Source organism: Hyperolius riggenbachi, chromosome 2 (assembly GCF_040937935.1).
Source record: "Hyperolius riggenbachi isolate aHypRig1 chromosome 2, aHypRig1.pri, whole genome shotgun sequence".
NCBI classification, from domain to species: Eukaryota; Metazoa; Chordata; class Amphibia; order Anura; family Hyperoliidae; genus Hyperolius; species Hyperolius riggenbachi.
In genome coordinates, this window is record NC_090647.1 from 183854744 (window position 1) to 183877969 (window position 23226).

At 43.9% G+C, this 23226-nt stretch overlaps 1 protein-coding gene across 5 annotated transcripts in view; it reads right to left on the bottom strand.

Annotated features, from left to right (window-relative positions):
• FBXL3 (F-box and leucine rich repeat protein 3) overlaps positions 1–23226 on the bottom strand; it is a 107280-nt gene that overhangs the window by 48161 nt on the left and 35893 nt on the right. The window contains exons 1-2 of one of the 5 annotated variants that reach the window (XM_068267888.1): positions 20131–20475; positions 8818–8950 (exon numbers count right to left, since the gene is read on the bottom strand). The exons of 1 other annotated variant lie outside the window; for it this stretch is intronic. Coding sequence is in view for 1 of the 4 variants with exons in the window: in XM_068267885.1 (XP_068123986.1) it covers positions 19985–20097 (113 nt within the window). In the remaining 3 variants the exon portion in view is untranslated. 3 more of the 5 variants (XM_068267891.1, XM_068267886.1, XM_068267885.1) reach the window with 3 other exon arrangements.

The window sequence follows — 23226 nt, forward strand, 5'->3', positions numbered from 1 at the left end:
GCTAATGTAGCCAGCGTTCACCAGGAAATTATGCTAATGTGGGCAGCATTCACCAGGAAATTATGCTAATGTGGGCAGCTTTTCACTAAAAATGCATAATCACCTGTAAAAACAAAAGCATTTACTCACCTGCAGAAGAGTCCTCTCCCTGGGCGCAGCCTCCCCCGACGGTCTGCAGCAGCGCAGCCAGCCTGTGAAAGTCCCGCGCTGACCTGCAGAGCAGGGCTACGGGAAGATGGCGCCTGAAGCCCTGTACTGGAGACAAATAGTCTCCAGTACAGGGCTTCGGACGCCATCTTGGCGTAGCCCTGCTCTGCCTGCCGGAAGACTGGGGATGAACTGGGTTCACCACAGGGGTCGCAGTTTGGGTACTCCCCCCCCCCCCGCAGGGGGCGCCCCTCTCCCACCCGGTGCTCCAGGCCACCATCTGGCCTTGCCTGGTGGCTGGGACACCTCTGACCTGTGGCATGATATTATGTGATGACGCGCGTCGGGTCAAGACTGGGCCAAGAAATATCTCGAGACTGATTTTTCTAAGGTTTTATGGACTGATAAAATGAGAGCGAGTCTTGATGGGCCAGATGGATGGGCCCGTGGCTGGATTGGTAAAGGGCAGAGAGCTCCAGTCCGACTCAGACGCCAGCAAGGTGGAGGTGGAGTACTGGTTTGGGCTGATATCATCAAAGATGAGCTTGTGGGGCCTTTTCGGGTTGAGGATGGAGTAAAGCTCAACTCCCAGTCCTACTGCCAGTTTCTGGAAGACACCTTCTTCAAGCAGTGGTACAGGAAGAAGTCTGCATCCTTCAAGAAAAACATGATTTTCATGCAGGACAATGCTCCATCACACGCTTCCAAGTACTCCACAGCGTGGCTGGCAAGAAAGGGTATAAAAGAAGAAAAACTAATGACATGGCCTCCTTGTTCACCAGATCTTAACCCCATTGAGAACCTGTGGTCCATCATAAAATGTAAGATTTACAAGGAGGTAAAACAGTACCCCTCTCTGAACAGTGTCTGGGAGGCTGTGGTTGCTGCTGCACGCAATGTTGATGGTGAACAGATCAAAACACTGACCGAATCCATTGATGGCAGGCTTTTGAGTGTCCTTGCAAAGAAAGGTGGCTATATTGCTCACTGATTTGTTTTTGTTTTGTTTTTTAACCACTTCGCCCTATCTGGACGGATATATCCGTCCAGATGGGCACTGCTGCTGCAGCCGTGTGGTGCGCGCGATCGGTGCGCGCCCGCGCGTGCTCCCGCTGCCCCCCCGATCAGTGAATGGGAATATAATTCCCATTCACCGATCTAAGTCTCCGGCAGAAATGCCGACGCTTTCTCATCAGAGAGCGCGGTATTTCTGCCCCCAGGAAACATCACCTTCTTCTTATAGTTCCTAGATGCAAGATCGTTCACATCTAGGAATTTTTTTAATGTGGCCATCTTGTGGCCAAATAGTAAACTGCACCCACATACCTAAATTAAATAAAAAAATACATTATATTACATCTAAAATTAGCTATTTACCTCCCAAACTAAAATTACCCAAATACATTTTTGTATTTAAAAAAAAATAAAAAAAATTACAATTAAAAAAAAAAAACTACATAAATAGTTACCTAAGGGTCTGAACTTTTTAAATATACATGTCAAGAGAGTATCTTATTAATTTTTTTAAAATGATAAGCTTATAAATAGTGATGGACGCAAATTGAAAAAAATGCACCTTTATTTCTAAATAAAATATCGGCGCCATAAATTGTGATAGGGACGTAATTTAAACGGTGTAATAAGCGGGACAAATGGGCACATAAAATGCATGGGTTTTAATCACTGTAGCATGTATTAATTTTAAACTATAATGGCCAAAAACTGAGGAATAATGATTTTTTTCCATTTCTATCTTAATCTTCCTGTTAAAATGCATTTACAGTAAAGTGGCTCTTAGCAAAATGTACTACCCAGAGAAAGCCTAATTAGTGGCGGAAAAAACAAGATATAGATCAATTAATTGTGATAAGTAACGATAAAGTTATTGGCGAATGAATGGGAGGTGAACATTGCTCGGATGCTTAAGATTTTCGACGCTGTAGGCTGAAGTGGTTAATGTCAGAAATGTATATTTGTGAATGTTGAGATTGGTTTCACTGGTAAAAATAAATAATTGAAATGGGTATATATTTGTTTTTTGTTGCCTAATAATTATGCACAGTAATAGTCACCTGCACACACAGATATCCCCCTAAAATAGCTAAAAACTAAAAACAAACTAAAAACGACTTTCAAAAATATTCAGCTTTGATATTAATGATTTTTTTGGGTTCATTGAGAACATGGTTGTTGTTCAATAATAAAATTATTCCTCAAAAATACAACTTGCCTAATAATTCTGCACTCCCTGTAAATGGTGTTTTAGCAGCACGCTACTGCAGTGAACAGGTAAAAAAAAATAAATTAAAAAAAAGTGCAAAGTAGAAGACCACCACCAGAATCATGAAATGGCAGGTTTAGAAAATTTTAGGTTGTCATAAGAAATTAGGTTTTTCAAGTGCATTGCATGATATGTGTCTATAGGTTGATTATTGTCTAAACTCACTAGTTGGTGGGCACTGGGCAGGCATACATGAAATAAAGGCATCTAGAAAACAGGGCGCACGGTATTGCAGATAGTAGAATATCGCTAAAATGAGTGATATTCTACTGCTGGATTTCATAGTAAAATATCAGTAATACTGATATTTTACTATAGCTAACCTAACCCTACTCTCACACAGAAGCCTCCCCTGTTGGTCCCTAACTGTAAAACTCCCCTGGTGGTGCCTAACCCTAAGACCCCCCCTGGTGGTGCCTAACCCTGAGATCCCCCCATGGTGCCTATCCCTGGTGGTGCCTAACCTTATTCCCTCTCCTACCCCTCTGCAGCACTATTGCTGCTAAGATGCTAATTTTGGGCACTGGGAGGTGACCATCATTTACATTTTCCGCAGGCGCTCGATAGCATCACTGGCACCCACTATGCGAGCACCCGCAATTTGCATTTCAACAAACCCCCGGCACCCGTGACTCTATCGTGCACCTGCGGATGTGGAAATTTTCAATGATTACCTCTCGGCGCCCAAAACTAGCATCTTAGTGACAAAGTAAAAGCCACGATTTGCATCAAAAATTGTAAATTTCGGAACCGGCAGGCACCTGATAGCAGCCGCCGCCCTGAGCCCAAATTGCTGCTTTTATCACAGGCGCCAATGCAGCACCCTTTCTTCCATAAGGGCTCCTGCGTCCTTTTTTCCTGTTTCGACTGGGCAGTATACCCAGTGCCACATGCCTATCCTGTTGGCTGTAGCTGGGTTGGTATATTTATCTGCATATTTACAACCTAACACCTCCCATTTTAGAGTGGGGACCACTTTTGTGATGTATGATTTTTATAGTGTGGCTCCATAAATTCCCTGGCCTGCCTTTGCAACTGGCCTTGTCTAGTAGTGTGCAACTGTCACAAAAAGGCTCCAGTGGTCACATGGCAGCTATTTTACCTGTTAAATATTGGAATTCATGCCAATTTTAACCATTCTGTGACTGCCTAGCGCCAATTGGCGGCTGCTGAGTGGCTGCCCCAGGACCTTGCGTCACATCCTTGGGGCGGAGATTAGCAGGGAATGCGCGAGCATGCACGATGGTTCCCTGCCGAGTCACAGAGTGGAGCTCCGTGATCAGCCTGCCAGCCCGCGATCATGGCTGGTAGGCAGTTAGCCAAAAAAAAACACTCTTATTTACATGTACAGTGCTGTGATCTACTGCAGCACTGTATGGGCGACCGCTCTGTCACTGAGCTGTCCCCTCGAGTGGCAGGGAAACAGATCCCTCTCATAGGGAGATGCCTATGAGAGGCAATCTCTGTGATTAGATCTTGGGGGAGGCAAAAAAAAAAAAAAAAACATTTAAAAAAAAAAGGACACTAATAATAATAAAAAAAAATACAAATCGCAAATTACAAATCGCAGCAGCAATCAGATGCCATCATGCCACCAACAGAAAGCTTTGTTGGTGGCAAGAAAAGGAGCCATGAGTAATTTGTGTGCCAAGTTGTGTGGCCATGCAGCGAACTGTAAGGCCTTACATTGCAAGCGCTGAGGGCTATTTTTGAAGGGCTTTTACAAGAGCTTTCTGAGCGATTTCCGCTTAGATAAGCACTTTTATAAGCACTTTTGTGCAGTGATGATTTTTTTCACGTCAAGTCAGGAAGTGAACTCTAACCCGGAAATGAATAAATACAATGTATTTATTCATGAGAGTGCTGGGGAAACGCAATTCAAAGCACTTTTTCAAGCTCTTCGTAATTTCGCCATAAACTTTCTATTGAATCTCAAACGCTCAGAAAATGGTGCAGCAGCCGCGTTTGCGATTGGATAGAAAGCTCATCGCTTATATGAGAACACTTACATGAGCGACCATTGCACTAGTGCTTTTAAGGCGATTTTTAAAAATCGCCAGTGCTAAAAAAAAAAAAGAGTGCAGTGGCTCTTAGTGTGAACAAACCCATAAAGCTGCAGTGTGCTGAATTGTAAGAAATGGCCCGGCCACTAGGGGGTGTAAGCCAGTGGTCCTCAAGCAGCTAAGCTCTAACAAGAATGGGGCGTGAGAGGATAAGAGGAATGTTTAGGGGAATTAATATGACCCGGTCACTAGGGGGGTGTAAGCTTGTGGTCCTCAAGCAGCTAAGCTCTAACAAGAATGGGGCGTGAGAGGATAAGAGTAATGTTTAGGGGAATTAATATGACCCGGTCACTAGGGGGGTGTAAGCTTGTGGTCCTCAAGCAGCTAAGCTCTAACAAGAATGGGGCGTGAGAGGATAAGGTGAATGTTTAGGGGAATTCATATGTTCTGCTGTAAGGTGGAAAATTACAGTAAATGTATATTGTCACTGAGGTAGTAACTGAGTAAGATGCATATATGAGGTGTAACTAGTGGTGCTTGTAATGGGTAAATTATGATTACGCAAAACTTGTAATTCTTTCCCAATTATACATTGCGTAATTGTAAACACATTGCGTACAGCATACTACATTTGTGAATCGTAATTATGCCTGTAATGACACAAAAACGCATGACTTCACATTTAATGCATAAAAATATTCGCACCTATTCACCAGTGTACTGCGCATGCGCAGCTATTAGTTTACTATTCAATGGGAAAAATGCGTTCGTATGCAACAAAAACTTTGTGTCCATCAGCCAGTATACTGCGCATGTGCGGCTATTATTTAAATATTCAATACAAATAATCGCTTCGTATGCGTAAAAACTTTCATGTCCATGTCAGGCAAAGAAAATTATGCAACATTCGTAAATTTCACCTACTTCTAGAGACTTTTAAACTAAATTTAATGTAAATTCCTCTTACATGCGTAATTACAGTTAGATTATGTTTACATATAAAAAATGTTTGCGCGTAATCTGCAAATTTCACATTACAATTACAAAGCTTAAAGAGACACTTAAGCAAGAAAAAAAAAAAGTGTTTTACTTACCTGTGGCTTCTACCAGCCCCCTGCAGCAGTCCTGTGCCCTCGCAGCCACTCACTAATCCTCTGGTCCCCCGCTGCCAGCTAGTTTCGTTTTTGCCGACAGGCCCGTCAGGACTGGCCATGCGTAGCTTTTTCTGCATTCCCGACTGTAATTAGCGCTATTGCGAGCCGCAACACGTACAAAAATACGCGTTGCCGCATTACGCACGCATACGTATTTTTGTACGCGTTGCGGCCCGCAATAGCGCTAATTACAGTCGGGAATGCGGAAAAAGCTACGCGTGGCCAGTCCTGACGGGCCTTTCGTCAAAAACGACACTAGCTGGCAGCGGGGGACCAGAGGATTAGTGAGTGACTGCGAGGGCACAGGACTGCTGTGGGGGGCTGGTAGAAGCCCCAGGTGAGTAAATCTCTTTTTTTCTGGCTTAAGGTTCCCCTTAATTGTGAATTACGATGCGTAAATACACATAGGTGTAATTTCTGACCACCACTAGTTGTAACAAGAGTTTATACCTACTAAATTACAAAAAAAAAAAAAAGCTGACAGTGACGTAGCTAAGAAACTATATGGGCCCCAGTGCAAGTTTTACATTGGGCCCACCCAAGCATTTTATACATAATAATTTATACAGCACACCAAAACCTGCCAAAGACAACCACAGTGTTAGAGGTTCAAGAAGGGGATGGGGAACAGTTTGTGAAAGTGGACTTGAACTCTTGCAAAGGACACAAGGATAACATAACAGAAATGCACCCTGTATGTATTTAAAGAGTTTAGCCAGTTTAATTCTCCCTCATTTGTGTCTAATCACAAGTTGTTATTTGATCCTCCCCTGTGTCACATGACTGCCTATGGCAGTTAAGCAGATAAGCCCATTTGAAAGTACAGGCTGTAAACAATGTCTGCTTCCATGAATCAGGAAGTAGACACTGTGCTGATTTATTTTAGGATTTGTATCAACTGTAACAAAGAAATGTTTTTGTTGAAAGGTTATTATGCTATTGTGTATCTTTTAGAGCAGAGAGGAGTTCTGAGTTCAGGTCCACTTTAATGAAAGCATCTACTAATTAATTAATTACTACTATTTGAAGCATCTATAGAAGTGAATATTACCAGCACAGGACCAATAGAGAGCTAATACTGAGGCCCGGTATGGTCACAACCTCTGCATCCTCTATTGCTACTCTACTGAAAACTGATATAGGCTGGATGCATAGATAACATAACGTGAAAGGTCGCGTTTTATATCACATTCGGGGGGTTTTTGTGTGCGTTTTTGCTGAGTTTTTACTGCATTTTTAGTGTGTTTGAATTATCGTTTTTTTTTACTGCAGATGCGTTTTTCAAGCGTTTTGCGTGCGTTTCAATGCGTTTGCGTTTTGCATATACAAAACACATGCGTTTTGTATGCATTTTTCATGCTTTTTCCAATTGCGTTTTAAGCAAATAACTAGGAAGACAACAGGAAGCGGAAATACATCACAAAACAATAATAAAAAAAGCATATAAAAACGCATGAAAAATGCATACCATTGTGTTTCCATTGACTTTCATTATGTGCATTTTTGATGCGTTTTTTAATATTATGCAACAAAACATGCATTTTTAAAAAGGCATTGTTAGAAAATGCAAATGCGTTTTTTATATGCTTTTTTTTTCCTGCTGCCCATAGACTTCCATTAGCAGCAAAAAGACAGCATTTTCCGCAACGCTAGCATTTTTGCTAAGTGTGCACCTGCCATAAATCAAGATAACAGCTAATGTTTTCCAATATACATTAATTACAATTATATCCAAAATTATAATATATTAACAAAAGTGAATAAAAAGATGTTCATAATTTGTAAACAGTAGAGAAAACGTAAGGAATTAGTAGTATTTGGACATATGAGCCATCTCCCAACTGACTAGGCTTAAAAAAAAATGCCTGCATGAGATCATCCTCATGGCTCCCAACTGACCAGGATTCAAAAAAATGCCTGCATGAGACCACTGGCATGAGCTCAACTGCCGGAGATGGCATGAGCTCAACTGCCGGAGATGGCAGTTGGAAGTCATTAGTCTGTTAAATGCCATTGGAAACTGCAGCAGTTTGCGAGTCTCCAGCTGAATTTATATTTTAGAAGAAAAAAAAGGCTTTTGGAAGAAGAAAAACCTGACAAGAGGACTGAATAGGACATCATGATGACTGGACCAGGCCCAAGCCATGGGCAGGGATCACCGAGGAGGAGGGGGAAGAAGAGGAGCAGAGGAGGGCCGGCTGTCAGCAGCCAGGCCACAACAGGGAAGCAGAGGGCGAAGAAAAGAAGACGGAGGGGTCCAAAGCCCTGGCTGCCAGACCTGCGGCTGACCATGGAGGACAAGATGGATCTCCAAGGCACCGGGATGCTCCGCTGCGCAGTATTAGAGGCAGCTGTGAAACTCTTGAGACAACAGTTCCAGGATGCGACTGGTCTTCCCTGCATCAGAGCAGTGTGCTTTCCGGTCAGACCCAGAACAGTGCCCACTGTTCAGTTCCACGTGGATTGCCAACATCAGCATGGATTTGTCACCGCATGTGAAGGTACAAAGGTGGTGGTTGCAGACAGCTACAAGGCCATGGCTTTTGGAAGTATGGCCATCAGGCAGATAGAAGACAGCTACAGAAACTACATGAAGGACCCAACAAAAAACATGGAGTATCTGGCGGTGGACCAACAATCAAGCACCAACAAAGACTGCGTCATCCATTGCATTGCAAACGCCTACGAGCTGCTGGCAGCAGACGGGAACCCGGAGTGTGTGTACAACAAGCAACTTTTGAGACCACATCTGCTGCAGTGCTTCACCAACAGGAAGATAACTGAATTTCCCAAGGATTACAAACCAGCAGGACAACCTTCAGTGAAACCTTTTAAATGGAAGCCCTGAAGCTAGAGTGGATTCCCCATTGCATTGCTTGCCTCCCATCACCTGCAACACCAGCATCTCTGCAATGACACAGCCACCGGTCACGTAAGTAGTAGCTGACTATTCTCCTAACATGTTAATCTTTACTAACTCAGGAATGAGATGCCATGCTAGCAAATGAAAGCCACTAGCTGCTTATTAATGAACTGGCTGCTCAATAATTAACTGGCAGGTGGGCTTCATTTGCTACTGACCAAATTTTTTATATTTTTTTGGGGGGGGGGGGTGTTCAAATTTGTTTTCTATACCATCGAATGTATAAATGAAAATAGTTTATAATGGCATCATCCTGGGTTAGTGATGATTTACATGTAAGAAGGATTGTCCACCCGACCCAAGCCATACCTTCTGCTTCCATGCTGCAAACATCTATCCGCTCCACTCTAGCATCCTAATCGCCTCTGTCTCCACACTGAAGCATCCAGCTCAGCTTAAACACCCCTCTACAAGCAGCCTAATAAACAGGCTGGGTAAGTATCTAAAAAGAAAAAAAAAAAAAAAAAAAAAAAAAATAGTTGAGTATCTATAAGAGTCTGGGTAAGTATCTAAAAAAAACAAAACTAGGTGAGTATCTATAACAGTCTGGGTAAGTATCTAAAAAAAAAAAAAAAAAAACTAGGTGAGTATCTATAAAACAGTCTGGGTAAGTATCTCAAAAAACAAAACTAGGTGAGTATCTATATAACAGTCTGGGTAAGTATCTAAAAAAAAAAAAAACTAGGTGAGTATCTATAAAACAGTCTGGGTAAGTATCTAAAAAAAACTAGGTGAGTATCTATATAACAGTCTGGGTAAGTATCTAAAAAAAACAAAACTAGGTGAGTATCTATAACAGTCTGGGTAAGTATCTAAAAAAAAAAACTAGGTGAGTATCTATAAAACAGTCTGGGTAAGTATCTATAAAAAAAAAAAAAACTAGGTGAGTATCTATAAAACAGTCTAGGTAAGTATCTAAAAAAAAACTAGGTGAGTATCTATAAAACAGTCTGGGTAAGCATCTAAAAAAAAAAAAAAACTAGGTGAGTATCTATAAAACAGTCTGGGTAAGTATCTAAAAAAAAACAAAACTAGGTGAGTATCTATAACAGTCTGGGTAAGTATCTAAAAAAAAACTAGGTGAGTATCTATAAAACAGTCTGGGTAAGTATCTAAAAAAAAAAAAAACTAGGTGAGTATCTATAAAACAGTCTAGGTAAGTATCTAAAAAAAAACTAGGTGAGTATCTATAAAACAGTCTGGGTAAGTATCTAAAAAAAAAAAAACTAGGTGAGTATCTATAAAACAGTCTAGGTAAGTATCTAAAAAAAACTAGGTGAGTATCTATAAAACAGTCTAGGTAAGTATCTAAAAAAAAAACTAGGTGAGTATCTATAAAACAGTCTGGGTAAGTATCTAAAAAAAACAAAACTAGGTGAGTATCTATAACAGTCTGGGTAAGTATCTAAAAAAAAACTAGGTGAGTATCTATAAAACAGTCTGGGTAAGTATCTCAAAAAACAAAGCTACGTGAGTATCTATAAAACAGTCTAGGTAAGTATCTAAAAAAAACTAGGTGAGTATCTATAAAACAGTATGGGTAAGTATCTAAAAAAAAAAAAAAAACTAGGTGAGTATCTAATAAACATGCTAGGTGAGTATTATCCTTCACTCAGGCTAGGTTCACAGTGGTCAGTTGCATAATGCATGTGTTATAATGTGTTATGATTACTGTGAACTGCAATGGAGACTGGCCATAGACTTTAATACAAAGCTTGCATGCATAGAGTTGGAATAAAGTGATCTGTTACAACGCAGTACTGTGAACAGCCCCATAGAATTGTATGGGCAGTGAGCTGACATGCAGAATTATTTAGCAATTATTCTGCAACGCAACTGACCACTGTGAACAGGGCCTTAGGGCAATAACCTTCTTCTTTATTTTTACTTTTTTGTTGTTGTTGTAGCCCTCCCCCCCCCCCCCCCCAAAAAAAAAGTAAACAAAAATGCAAAAAAAAAAATTCCTCTTCTCTCCCTGACCCTGAACATTCTTTTGTTTTTGTTTTTTAAATAATGTGTATTATGTTTGTACTGACAGACTGACCAAATGACAAATCAGGGTTCACAATGAAGCTGGGCATACACTATTAGACATTTTTGGAGATCAGATAAATGATCGATATCCCCCTAATATTGATTTTTTATCTGAGTACCACCCTGCACAAACTGGCGGGTGACCCCTGCGCCCCCTGGGTAATCAAGAAAATAAATAACTTTCTTAACTAATGTCTGATTGATATATTGATACAAAAATTATGTGAGAATGACCTAATTTTTAATAGATTTTTGTTTTAATCAATTTTTCCATACAAAGGTCTAAATTATTACAAATGTCTAATGATGATTGCCCATCTTCACACAGCCAGGCATACAGACTTACATCGACTGAATGACATACCCTGATTGAAGTAGAGTGACACACACTCACTGACTAACTGCAGTGATAGGGCAGAGCATAGAGGTTAGGAGATAAAGGGTAAGACAGACTCCCTGGGACTGTAGTGATAGGGTAGGGCATACTGGTTAGGAGATGAAGGGTTAGACAGACTGACAGTGACTGTACTGATAGGGTAGGGCATACAGGTTAAGAGATGTAGGGTTAGACAGACTGACAGTGATTGTAGTGATAGGGTAGGGCATGCAGGTTAGGAGATGTAGGGTTAGACAGACTGACAGTGACTGTAGTGATAGGGTAGGGCATACAGGTTGGGAGATGTAGTGTTAGATAACAGTATTTGTATGTTCTCGTCTGAAGCATGGTTACCTTTGTGTAGTGTCTGTGAAGTCCCATTCTGCAGATATTCCCATTTTCTGCTAGCCTGTAGGGGGAAGTGGGAATGCCCGAGAAATGGGACATCAAACAAAGTAAACATGCTATTTTCCTATGAATCATAATTAGCTATTTGTCTTTGTGAAGTCCCTTTCTTTAGTAATCTGATCTTCACAGAGGAAGAGGGAATATTTCAGAAATGGAACATCACAGAGACACAGTAAAGGCACCCAGCTAATCATGCCCCAGAATAGAATATACAAATACTTTTTACTAAAAAAAAAAAACCAAAAAAAAAAACACACGAGGTAAAAGATGACTAGCATCTATTAGAGTAGGGTAGCGTAGTGCAGTGTAGGACCTGTCCGAGAGGAGTCTACCTTGGCGTTGGTGGGCAGGCTTACAATCTTTTGGCCAAAGATGTTCTGCAGGGAATAAGGTGCCCATACACTTATCAATGTTACCCGGCAGATTCGATCATTAGGATTAAATCTGCTAGAGATCGATGCCACAATATGGCTGTCCGATCATAATTTGAAACGTTTTCCAGAGGAAATCAATCCATGCTATCAATTTCTGCAGACAGAAAGGGAACAACCCAGTGCGCAATGCTAGGTTTCGGGATGACCGACGGACCCATCCATCTAAAATGTGTTCCCCTGGGGCTGTATCCAGTTTGTGCTGGTCCTGAAGGGAGGCATTTTAGTGCACACAAGTGGCTCCCTGCCAGCAATACCCTTCAGGGCTCGTTTCCACTATTGCGGTGCAGAATCGCCTGGATTCCACCGCTGTTGAAATTGCATGAAATAGCATGCGGATGCGAATTTTTTCGCGTTTTTTGCCGCGAATTCGCATAGGTGAGGGTATATGCGAATTTAACCATGTCACTGCCTGTTTGGAGTTACATTGGTACCTATGCGAATTCGCATGAAAATTCGCATACCATAGCCGCATGCGAATTTCCTATTAAATACATTAGCGGCGATTCGCATGCATTCCACTCGCAGGCGAATTCGTTGGCTCTTTTGTGCGTTTACCGCTGAAAAAAACGCACCTCAACAACGCTACAGTGGAAACAGGCCCATCCACTTGCATTACATGTGCGAATCCGCATGCGTTGGACGCATGCGGATTCGCGATAGTGGAGACGAGCCCTCATGGACACTGCAGGCCTAATTTAGCCTATAAAGGGTGACAACATGAAAGGAAAAAAAAATTACCCCCCACCCCCCAGGGCCCGCTCAGGGACTTTTGGGGGGCAGCAGCATAAGAGGAGAGTGTGGCAGATCGGTGGGGAGGGGGGGGAATTCCCCCCCCCCCCCCCTCACCTCGGGCTCTCCTCTCAGCGCTCCCCCTCCTGCAATCATTGGTGGTGTTCGTGGAAGCAGCGGCGGTGGCGGCAGGATGACTCATTACCTCTTTCTCGCCGGAGCTCTTCCGTTCTCTAAGTGCAACTTCCAGTTTACACAGGAAGTTGAATGAAGCACTTAGAGAACGGAAGAGCTCCGGCGAGAAGGAGGTAATGTATTCATACTGCCGCCACCGCCGCTGCTGCCACGAACACCACCAATGATTGCAGGAGGGGGAGCGCTGAGAGGAGAGCCCGAGGTGAGGGGGGGGGGGGTCGCATCCCCTATTGGTACACCAGTGCATAACAGGGCCACCTCTATTTATACAGTATCATTGTTTGGCCAATTGATTAACTAAAAGACTCCTAAGCTGTGTTTTATGCAAATTTTCGCATTCCGATGTTCCCATGCTCACCAAGGAAGTTAATGTAAATGATATTATATATAATCAACTAAAATTCGCTTTTACATTTTCACATTTGGAATTATATACAATGTGCATGTCCATTGTGTAGAAAAAGCAAGCATGTAGGCAGTTTTTTCTACAGAAAATTGGAATTTGAAAATTCACACAACGCATGTCCAATGTGATGCCACTGACTTGCATTAGGTATGCGGGAAATGCAAAGTCGCAAAAAACCGCAATTTGCACAGAAATTGTGTCAGGTGTAAAAGATGCCTAATAATTGTACTTTTTTTCTTTACTACAGGTTTTCAAGCCAGAGCAAGTGCTTTCTTCCTTTTTATTTTCCTGTCAGGGCTGGAAGTCACAACTGGCGCCAATTAGAGGCCAATGTTCATTTGCTTTTTCTTCTTGGTATCAAAAAATGACCCTTTTTTCCAAATAGTTGGAAGGAAAGGAATTTCAAACAGGAAAACCAGAGCATGTGATCAGTGATGCTGAGTGCATCAGAGGCCAGTAATTGTCCATTATACAGTCTGTTATCATGCGGGCTACGAGAGAGAGGAAACGCAGTGCCTGGTAGTCATGCATAGCATGTCAGTCAGATACACTCCGCATCCTCCATTGGCCAGAAAAGGATCAAGATGAAATGGAGCCTTTGGCAAGATAGCAGTTTTTGCCCACCGCTGATGGACACCTGGCTTTTGTTGTAAGATTTGGTGGCGTTCGCATCCACCAAGCCCCTAGACTCTACAGGCCCTAGGCAGCTGCCTAGGTTTGCCTTGCAGATGATCTGGCTCTGCCATTGGCCAGCAAACCCCAGACCATAACAGTCTATTAGTAGCTCTGATAAGTGGTCACTTATGGCACATCTCAGTGGCAGGGTATTTGCCCTCTTATGGTGGATCCAATATTTGTGTCAAATCTTACCAAATATGTGCAGTAGAAGGGTAATCTGAGTGAATATATTGAACACATAATTTAGGCCGCCCCTCATATTACATAGAAGTGGTAAGATTGTACAAAAAAAGATTGGATCATAAGTGGGCACCTTTGGAAACTGCACAGGCATAGTTTTAAGGGAACATGTAGGATATGGAAGCTGACATATGTATTTGCTTTTAAACAAAACTCAGGTGGCTTGCAGTCCTGCTGATCTCTTTGTCTGCAGTAGTGTCTGAATCACAACACCTGAAACAAACGTGACTAGTTCAGTCACATGTCAGTCAGTCAGGGTCTATTGCTAAAAGTATTAGTATAATGCTGCATACACACTTGAGATAAAAGTCTCTGGAAAAGGCAAGATCACAGACCAATTTTACCCCCTTCCATGTAGTATGAGAGCCATACCTATACGGTCTTTTCTATGGAGCTGAACTCCCCATCAGATAAAATCTTTGCAAGATGCTGCACACACAGATGCCCGTACACACTCAAAAGATCATTATCTGCAAATGATCTCTTCCTGCAATAGATCCATTCCTGCAAAATGCATTCATAGTCTATGAGATCTGCAGATCCTCATACACACCTTGTTTAACAGACTTCATCTGCATATCTGGCAATCATCTGCAGATCTGAAAATCCATCCTGGTGGATCTGATGATCTGCAGATGATTGCCTGTTAAACAAGGTGTGTATGGTGATCTGCAGATCTCATAGACTATAAATGCATTTTGCAGGAATGGATCTATTGCAGGAAGAGATCTTTTGCAGATAATGATCTTTTGAATGTGTACGGGCATCTCTGTGTGCAGCATCTTGCAAAGATTTTATTTGATGGGGAGTTCAGCTCCATAGAAAAGACTGTGAAGGTATGGCTCTCATACTACATGGAATGGGGTAAAATTGGTCTGTGATCTTGCCTTTTCCAGAGACTTTTATCTCAAGTGTGAATGCAGCATTAGTATAGAGGCAGAGGATCAGCTGGACAACTAGGCAACTGGTATATAAAAATAAATAAATATGGCAACCTCCATCTACCTCTCACTTCTGGTTCTCTTTAAACACATTACTGTAAATTGCTTCATCTATCCAAGAATGACTGTTGGTGTTCAGTGCATATTTCTTATACAGTATAATCTCTTATAGTAAACTATGATATAGTAACCGTCCAGGTCCTGGCCCAGCACCATTATAAGTACATACCTCCCAACTTTTTGAGATGAGATAGAGGGACACTTAAAGGGAACCAGAGACGAAGCACCTTTGTGTATTTTACCATATATATCAGTAAGGACATTAGAGAAAACACTTACCATGCTCTCTGTTTCATCCTCACTGCTAAAAGTGCCTGTTATCAGCTGTGATAAGAATCCCGGACTGAGCATTCAGTCTGGCTTTGCAGGGAATAACTATAGCTAAGTCATAGCAGAGCCACAAGGGGGCAGGCTTGGGCTTGAAAAGACACCAGAGAAGACAGACTCAGCTATAATCTTTCTGTAGCAAAGCTAGACTGAGTGCTCAGTCGGGGATTCTTATCAGAGGTGATAACAGTCAGATTAAACAGAGAACAATGAAACAAAGAGCAGATTAGGTGTTTACTGTCATGTTCCCACTGATGTATAAGGTAAAATACAAGAGGGTGCTTCATCTCTGGTTCTCTTTAAGCCACACCCCTGCCACACCCCTAATCGCAAACCTGGCACACCCATAGTCACGCATACCATAAAGATTTCATAAGAAAAATATGTTGTTTTATCATTTAAACTAATTCAACATATATATTAGGGCAACCCAGTCCTATACAGCTTCTTGCTGCACTGCAGCTGTTCCCAAATGTCCGCCTATCTTTAGATGCTTTTACTTGTAGTTCACCACCACCACACCAACTGATGGAAAACGACTCACCCTTTGTTAAGACCACTACAGGTCTAATTATCGCCTTGGGGTAATTCCCGGGTCACCCCCGACCTCTAACTCTCACTGCCGACCTTGTCTCCTTGTTGTCATAGGGGTTGTGTATACCTCAAAATAAAAACTGCTCATAGCATAGTACTGTTTTAAAATATTCACTTCTAAAATTTATTGCACTTACAATTTCTTCATAAAAACATCCAGCATGAGTTTTTACGGGCTCTCCCCCGTATCGGTGGCCTCTGGTGGGCTCTCTCACCTCACTACTCCGGTTCGGCCGCCGCACGCTCAGCCGTCCGTCCGTCTCGGCGTCTCCCACCGCTCGTACACTCCGCGCCACTTCCTGGGTCCCGCCCTACTAGTTTCGTCACAACAGTGATTGGTGCGGAGTGTTTTAGCTACCAGCTCCCTCCCCTTCCTCTCTGACCAATAACAATGTTCTATTCTCGTGCATGTTAATTAGCCATGCATTCATGCTGGACTAAAACCCAGATTTATGTTACGTATAAGACACTGTCCCACATATTGGGCATAACATACATTCCTCCCTTCATATTTCCCCGCCCAACATGCGCGACTGTGCAGAGCCCAACAGGGTTACGATAAGTTGAGATCTCGTATCACATAGAAATTACAACCTACCCCTACACATACAATTACTATCTTTCCCCACCATCCTTCTTACTACCATACATTATTTACACAGCACAGCACATATATATATTATAGGAAAAAGAGTTAGCTCAATTATCGCCCAAGAAACAGACAAGATCAATATCTATGTTTAGACCCTCCGGTCTCAAAGTATTAATCTCAAGCTGGCCACTAACCGTCCAATTTCTAGCGAAAAATTGTTCGAGCGATCAGAAATTCTGATCAGATTGGTTGTAAATAATCTCCATTGGTAGACACAATCGATTATGAACGAGTGAAAAAAATGTCGCCCGAATGAATTTTCGTCGAACGAAAATTTGGATTTTCTTGGTGGTCGTGATAGATAGGAAGCAAAGATTGGTAAGTTGATGGTGTAGTGAACGATTTTTCGTCCGATCAGAATTTCAGATCGCTCGAACGATTTTTCGCTAGAAATTGGACAGTTAGTGGCCACCTTTAGTGAGCGACTAGGTTTTCCAACTTTATGAAAATGTTGCTGAATTTTCTAAGCAACTTGGAATTGAGCCAATCAAATACAGTTTTCCTGGCACTCGTCTTCTGCAGATGACCCATCAGGAAACCTAAAAGGGAAATTTTGCTAACATGATTGGGTGGACAACACCCTCTTGATCTTTTAGGCTATATTGACAGTGGGCGTTGTGTTCCCTGTAAAAGCAGGAACACAACGCAATGAAAAAGTCGTACCGCACAGTATCCACGTGCTGTGTTGCATATAGTCAATGAAAACTATGCTTCTCATAACACTGCGTTGGGATGCTGCACGCCATTAAACCACTGTTGCATAGGTATTGCATTGCACTGCAACATTCAGTTTTACAATACGACCGTTTATTGCACAGCAATACACCACTGGAACGTAGGCTAATGCTGGGCATACTCGGCTGGATGCCCCCCTTACCAATCGAGCCGCTGATGGCTCGATTGATCATATCCGACGTGTCCGATCACCGCGGGGGATCGATTCCGCGCTCGATCCCCGCAGGCGGACAATAGCGGCGAATCGAGTGGGTGATAAGCGCCGGCGGGGACAAACGGGAATCTATCCGCGTGCACGCGGCGGGGGTCGATCCGGCGGCCGATTAGTCGCCAGATCGACTCCAGCCGCGCCAGCGCGGACCGATTACCGCTCGTCCCTGCCGGCGCTTCCTTATCAGCGCTCGATTCCCTGCCATTGTCCGCGGGCGCGGGTCGAGCGGCTTGATCGGGCGAGCTGAATATTATCAGCTGACCGGATCAGCTGGTCGATACACGGTACAGAAACGTACCGTGTATCCCCAGCATTAGGTTTCAGGTAGGTTGTAGTAAGAAATACACCCACACTATTCAACCAATTACAACAGTTTAACAGCCATACTATTCCAGGGAAAAAAACACATATATAAGTAGATAAAAACTTGATCTACTTAGAGACACTGAAGCGAGACTAAATCTCGCTTCAGCTCTCATATATAGCAGGGGCATGTGTGCCCCTGCTAAAACGCCGCTATCCCGCGGCTGAAGGAGGGTCCCTGACCCCCCAACCCACCCCCCGCAAACCTTGGTCGCAGACTTGGTCGCTGATTTTGCTTCCTGGAGGCAAGGGCAAACGGCTGCAGCCCTGCCTCCCAGCGCGTCTATCAGTGAAGGAAGACTTAGAGGGGTGGGGGAGAGGCGGAGATACGCGCTGACAGACGCGCGTGGGGCAGGGCTGCGGCGGTTAGCCCTGCCCCAATGCGGAAGCGCTCCCCCGCATTACGGAGGGGATTTGGGGGGACAGGGACCCTTGTTAAGTCGCGGGATAGCGGCGTTTTAGCAGGGGCACACGTGCCCCTGCTATATATGAGGTCTGAAGCGAGATCTATTCTCGCTTCAGACTCTTTAAATAACATGTAGGGCTCTATTCATAAAACCTTACCGCAAGTTTTCCGCTCAAAACAGCGGATTTTCCCGTCCATTTAGCAAAGTGGGCATTCATAAAAGCTGTTCCCGCATGAAAATCTACAATCCCCCAGCAGAGCGAGAAATTTCCGCCTTCTCCAGTGTTTTTCTAGATTTATCTAGAAAAAAGTAACAAAATGGCCATTCATAAAGATTAGAGGAAGCGGTATGTGGACGGGAAATACCGCTTCCTCTGATTTTGCGGATTACATACAAGTGAATGGGACTGACCTCCCAGAGAGAGCAGTGCACGGAGGGACTCTGCCGGCTGAAGTGTTTCCGCATGCCTTCCGACAGCTTACCGCCAGCTTTCAGCGGGAGATCTCCGCTCTTGCATCGCAGCTTTCAAGATTTTTTTGAATGACCACCCAGAAGTGTAAAATACCGCTGCGGTATTTTACCTCTACAAGTATTTACGCCACAAGTTTTTTATGAATAGAGCCCGTATTGTACTGTCCACGTTTTGATTTCAGTGACTGTTATATAGTAAATGACGAGAATTCTGTTAGTGGTGGGGGCCATGTCTTTTGCCCACAGTAAATGCTAACTCGTGATGTCATTTCTGCCCTTTACTTTTTTTCTTGTCTCCTCCAATCACTGAGTCACCTCAGCCTTGCTTGTAAACAGCAAAACAGCACGGTGGCGTAGTGGTTAGCGCTCTCGCCTTGCAGCGCTGGGTCCCTGGTTCGAATCCCAGCCAGGGCAACATCTGCAAAGAGTTTGTATGTTCTCTCCATGTCTGCGTGGGTTTCCTCCGGGCACTCTGGTTTCCTCCCACATTCCAAAAACATATGGATAAGTTAATTGGCTTCCCCCTAAAATTGGCCCCAGACTACAGTACTTACACTACATAATATAGACATATGGCAATGGTAGGGATTAGATTGTGAGCTCCTTTGAGGGACAGTTAGATAAGCAGCAGACAGGGAAATAAAGGGAAGAGGAGGATTATAGATAAAAAGAACCCCCAGCATGCAATTCTTTGGCACGACTACTAAAGGGCCTGTGGTCTTAAGGTATATGAAAACTCCAAATCATAACAACAGAAAATGTTTTGAATGCAGGATTAGCATCTTTATCACTTAATATACTCAGACCAGTTGCTGTTGAAATTTGATTTTTATAGTGACGATACCGCGCTTTAAGTTGTAGAGGGTGCTGTGATTAAAGATCTGTCCCATGACATTTCCCACTGGGTGGCCTGAGGTAGACTAGGGACGTTTCTTCTAACATAGATTGGTCCAGTTCAGTGTGCATACAAAAAAGAGCATTCATCATAAGAACAATTGACTTCTTGCTGATCTCTACTAACGATTAACCGACAGCTTGAATGTTACAAATCAGAGTAGCTTTGTATAAAGTTCTCCTAGTCTGCATTATCTCTGCTTCCTCTGCCACAAATATTGCAGAATGTTTAATTTTGAAGCACTTCTCTATACTACAGCAGAGCAGTTCCCATGGCAGATGCAGTATTTGCCTCTTACTGCGTGCAATAATAGTATTTACCTATATAGCTGTAGAATAAACAGATGTACACAGCACGTACGTGGAGAGCAGCAGCAGTCACATGACCGCGCCCTGCACAGCCGCCCCTGGCTGATGGTGGTCACGTGACGCATATAGCATAGCGGGCAGCGGCGTGTATAGGGTACCTGGGTGGTGGATAGATAGGGCGATGGGATTTGCACACAAGAGTGGTCACTGGATTCCTGGCTGACTTGCTCACATTAGCCCGGCACCGCAGTGTTGCAGCTCAGCTCCCCGTCACAGCGCAGCCCTCCCCCGGCACTCATTAGACAACAAGGCCCTGGCCGCTTAGTAGCCACAAGGCAACGATAGCAGGGCCGGCGAGTCTCTGTGGATGCAGAAGACTGCCGGTGTGCAGTGCTTGTATGGCGGTTGCCTTCACTCTCGAACTGCTATTACTGATGTTGTCGTTCTGTCTGTCAAGATGGCGTTCCTAGCGCGCCTCCTACGGCTGCGAGAGAGAGAGAGAAGCTGCGGCGGCGCGCATAGTGGGCGTGTGTGGATGGCTGGCAGGCGGGCCGCAGAGCAGGACAGGAGAAGGGGGTGGACACAGAGAAGGGGAGAAGATGGACAGAGGGCAGGGAGTGGACAGAGAAGGGAGGAGGGGTGAGCAGAGAGCAGAAATGTTTGTTTGCACACAATACCCACATGCTGCAATCATATGCTTTACATATATTTCACCTATATGTTCATCTGTATACTCCCAACTCCCATTCCCCAAAGCATTCCCAGAAGTGAAGTGCAGCTGTATAGAGCAGTGCAGGAGGATCATATTGTACAGCAATTACAGCGCCTGCCCTGTCCTAGCCCAGCATGCTGCCTGTAACGTTACTGAGTTGTGCCAAAAGTTTCCAATGTGTTCACTGTGCACAACTACGGAACAGACAGCCTATAATCAGCAGCACGTTATAGCCAGTATGTGTGCTCTACACATATCTGGCAGTGGCACCGATGCCCCCTCTCTCTCATCTACCAGTCCCTGTGCAAGGCTGCCTCCCCTTCAACAGAGCGATCCATCTCTGCTTTGCTTTCAGGACCCCGCTTCCCGCTGAGAGAGGGGCGTGTCGCTCCTGGCCCCGCCCCCTTTGCGATCCGAATCACTCATTTTGATGATTCGACTCACAAAATAGATTCGGATCAAAGATCCGAATCGTTCATGATCCGGACAACACTACCGCAGACAGCTGGGTCCTAATGTTAGTTGATGGCAGTGGAGAAAGCATTGACGTACTGGCTTCAGTCAAATTTTTTTTTTTAAGCTGCTAATAAAGTCAATCGATGTCCATACATCTACTGATTTTGCAGCCCAATCGACCACCCAATTTATAATGGTTTCAAATCAATTGGTGCTGCAACAAGCATGGCAGTAGCAGCGTTCAATATCCGGACAACAGACGTATGCAACGGACTGCTGGCCACTCTCGCCCGTAAGGTAGCCACACACCATACAATTTTTAAATATCTGTTCAATTCAAGAATAGCAATCAATTGTTCTAACTGATTGTAACAATTCAAAAATCTGACCAATGTACCACACACCTATGTTAAATGTTTCCCCAATCATGAATAATATAATTGAAAGCTCAGAGAAAAAAATTTGATTGGATCTGTATGTCAAGTAATTGACAATCTATCACACACACCATACAATTCTTGATAAAGTTGGTCTGAACCTTCCAACATGTCCAATCTCCAAAAATTGTAAATTCGATCAGATTTATCGATCAAAAAAAGCTCGATTTCTCGGGACAACCGATTAAAATTATGGAATTAGTGAAAAACGGGACCTTTTAATGGTATGATGTATGGCCACCTTTAGTGTAAAATGTTCCCCCCAGTGCTTGTGTGCAGTGTAAATTCTCACATGTCCCGCTTGCATGACTCCTGGCCTCCTCTACCCTCACGCCCTACGCCTATGTGGCACCAGGCGCATGTGTATGTGCACACCAAAAAACACTAGCGTAGTTGCAAATGCTCAGCGCTTTTTTTCGAAGTGATTTTTCAAAGCGATTCTAGGCATGTGCCTACCGATTTTCTAATTAATGCCCAGCAATTTTTGTAGCATTTTTTATTTTTTGTTACAGTAGAGCGGGAACTGAATCTCTTCTGTAACAAAAATGCTTGGAAAATCGCTCTGATCTAGCGCTTTTCAGAGCGATTTTCCAATACTTAAAATTGAGGCTGAGTCGCCTCACAAAAGCACAGAAATGCTGCAGGACCCGCGTTTGCATTTGGGAGAAAATCGCATCACTCTGGTGTCATACCTCCCAACATTTTAATGGGAGAAAACGGGACACTTAGGCCACACCCCCAACCCCCTAGCCACGCCCACCCCCACACAAAAAAAAAGTTTTTTTGTAAAATAACAATGTTATTTACTCCCAAAAGGGAGTGAGGGTGCCAGTGGGTGGGGAGGAGGGTGACCGTGGGTGGGCAGAGAGAGGGGGGGGGGGAGATCGAGGCACCAGCCCGGGATGCGGCATAGATGGCCGCCGCCATTACACTTCTCCCTCCCTCCCAATATGCCCCCCAGTGTCCCCTTCCCCCGCAGAGTAAAATGGGCAGCGGGCAGTAAGTCTTACCACTGCCTCTCCGCTGCATACCGGGATCCCATCTGGTCTTCTTCGCTTCCTGTGACGTAGCAGGAAGCGAGAAGATCAGAGGAGATCCCGGTACGCAGTGGGGAGGCAGTGGTAAGACTTACTGCCCATTTTACTCTGCGGGGGGAAGGGGACACTGGGGGGCATATTAGGAGGGAAGGAGGGAGAAGTGTAATGGCGGCGGCCATCCATGCCGCATCCGGGGCTGGTGCCTCAATCTTTTTTTTTTCCCTCTCCCCCCAGCGGCCGGGACCTGGGGGGGGAAGCAGTGTGGGACAGCGGGATGGCCCCCCGAAATCGGGACCGTCCCGCCGAAAACGGGGCGGTTGGGGGCCTGTGGAGTGCTCCATCCCATTCAAGTACATTAGCCAAGCGCTTTTCAAAACTCTTTCTAGCAATATGTAGGTTTCCAAAGAAGAGCAAATATCTTTTAAACAGGGGCCAGCCATTCTAAGTATCTCCTTTGTTTATAAAAGCACTCCTTGGAAAGGATCTTTACAAAGATAACAACAATAACAATAATATTTTTATAGCGCTTTTGAACCTGGAGACTCAAAGCGCTATGACCTTGCATTATGCAATCTCAAAGGCTAGGGAAAAGAGGTGAGTTTTTAGCCTTTT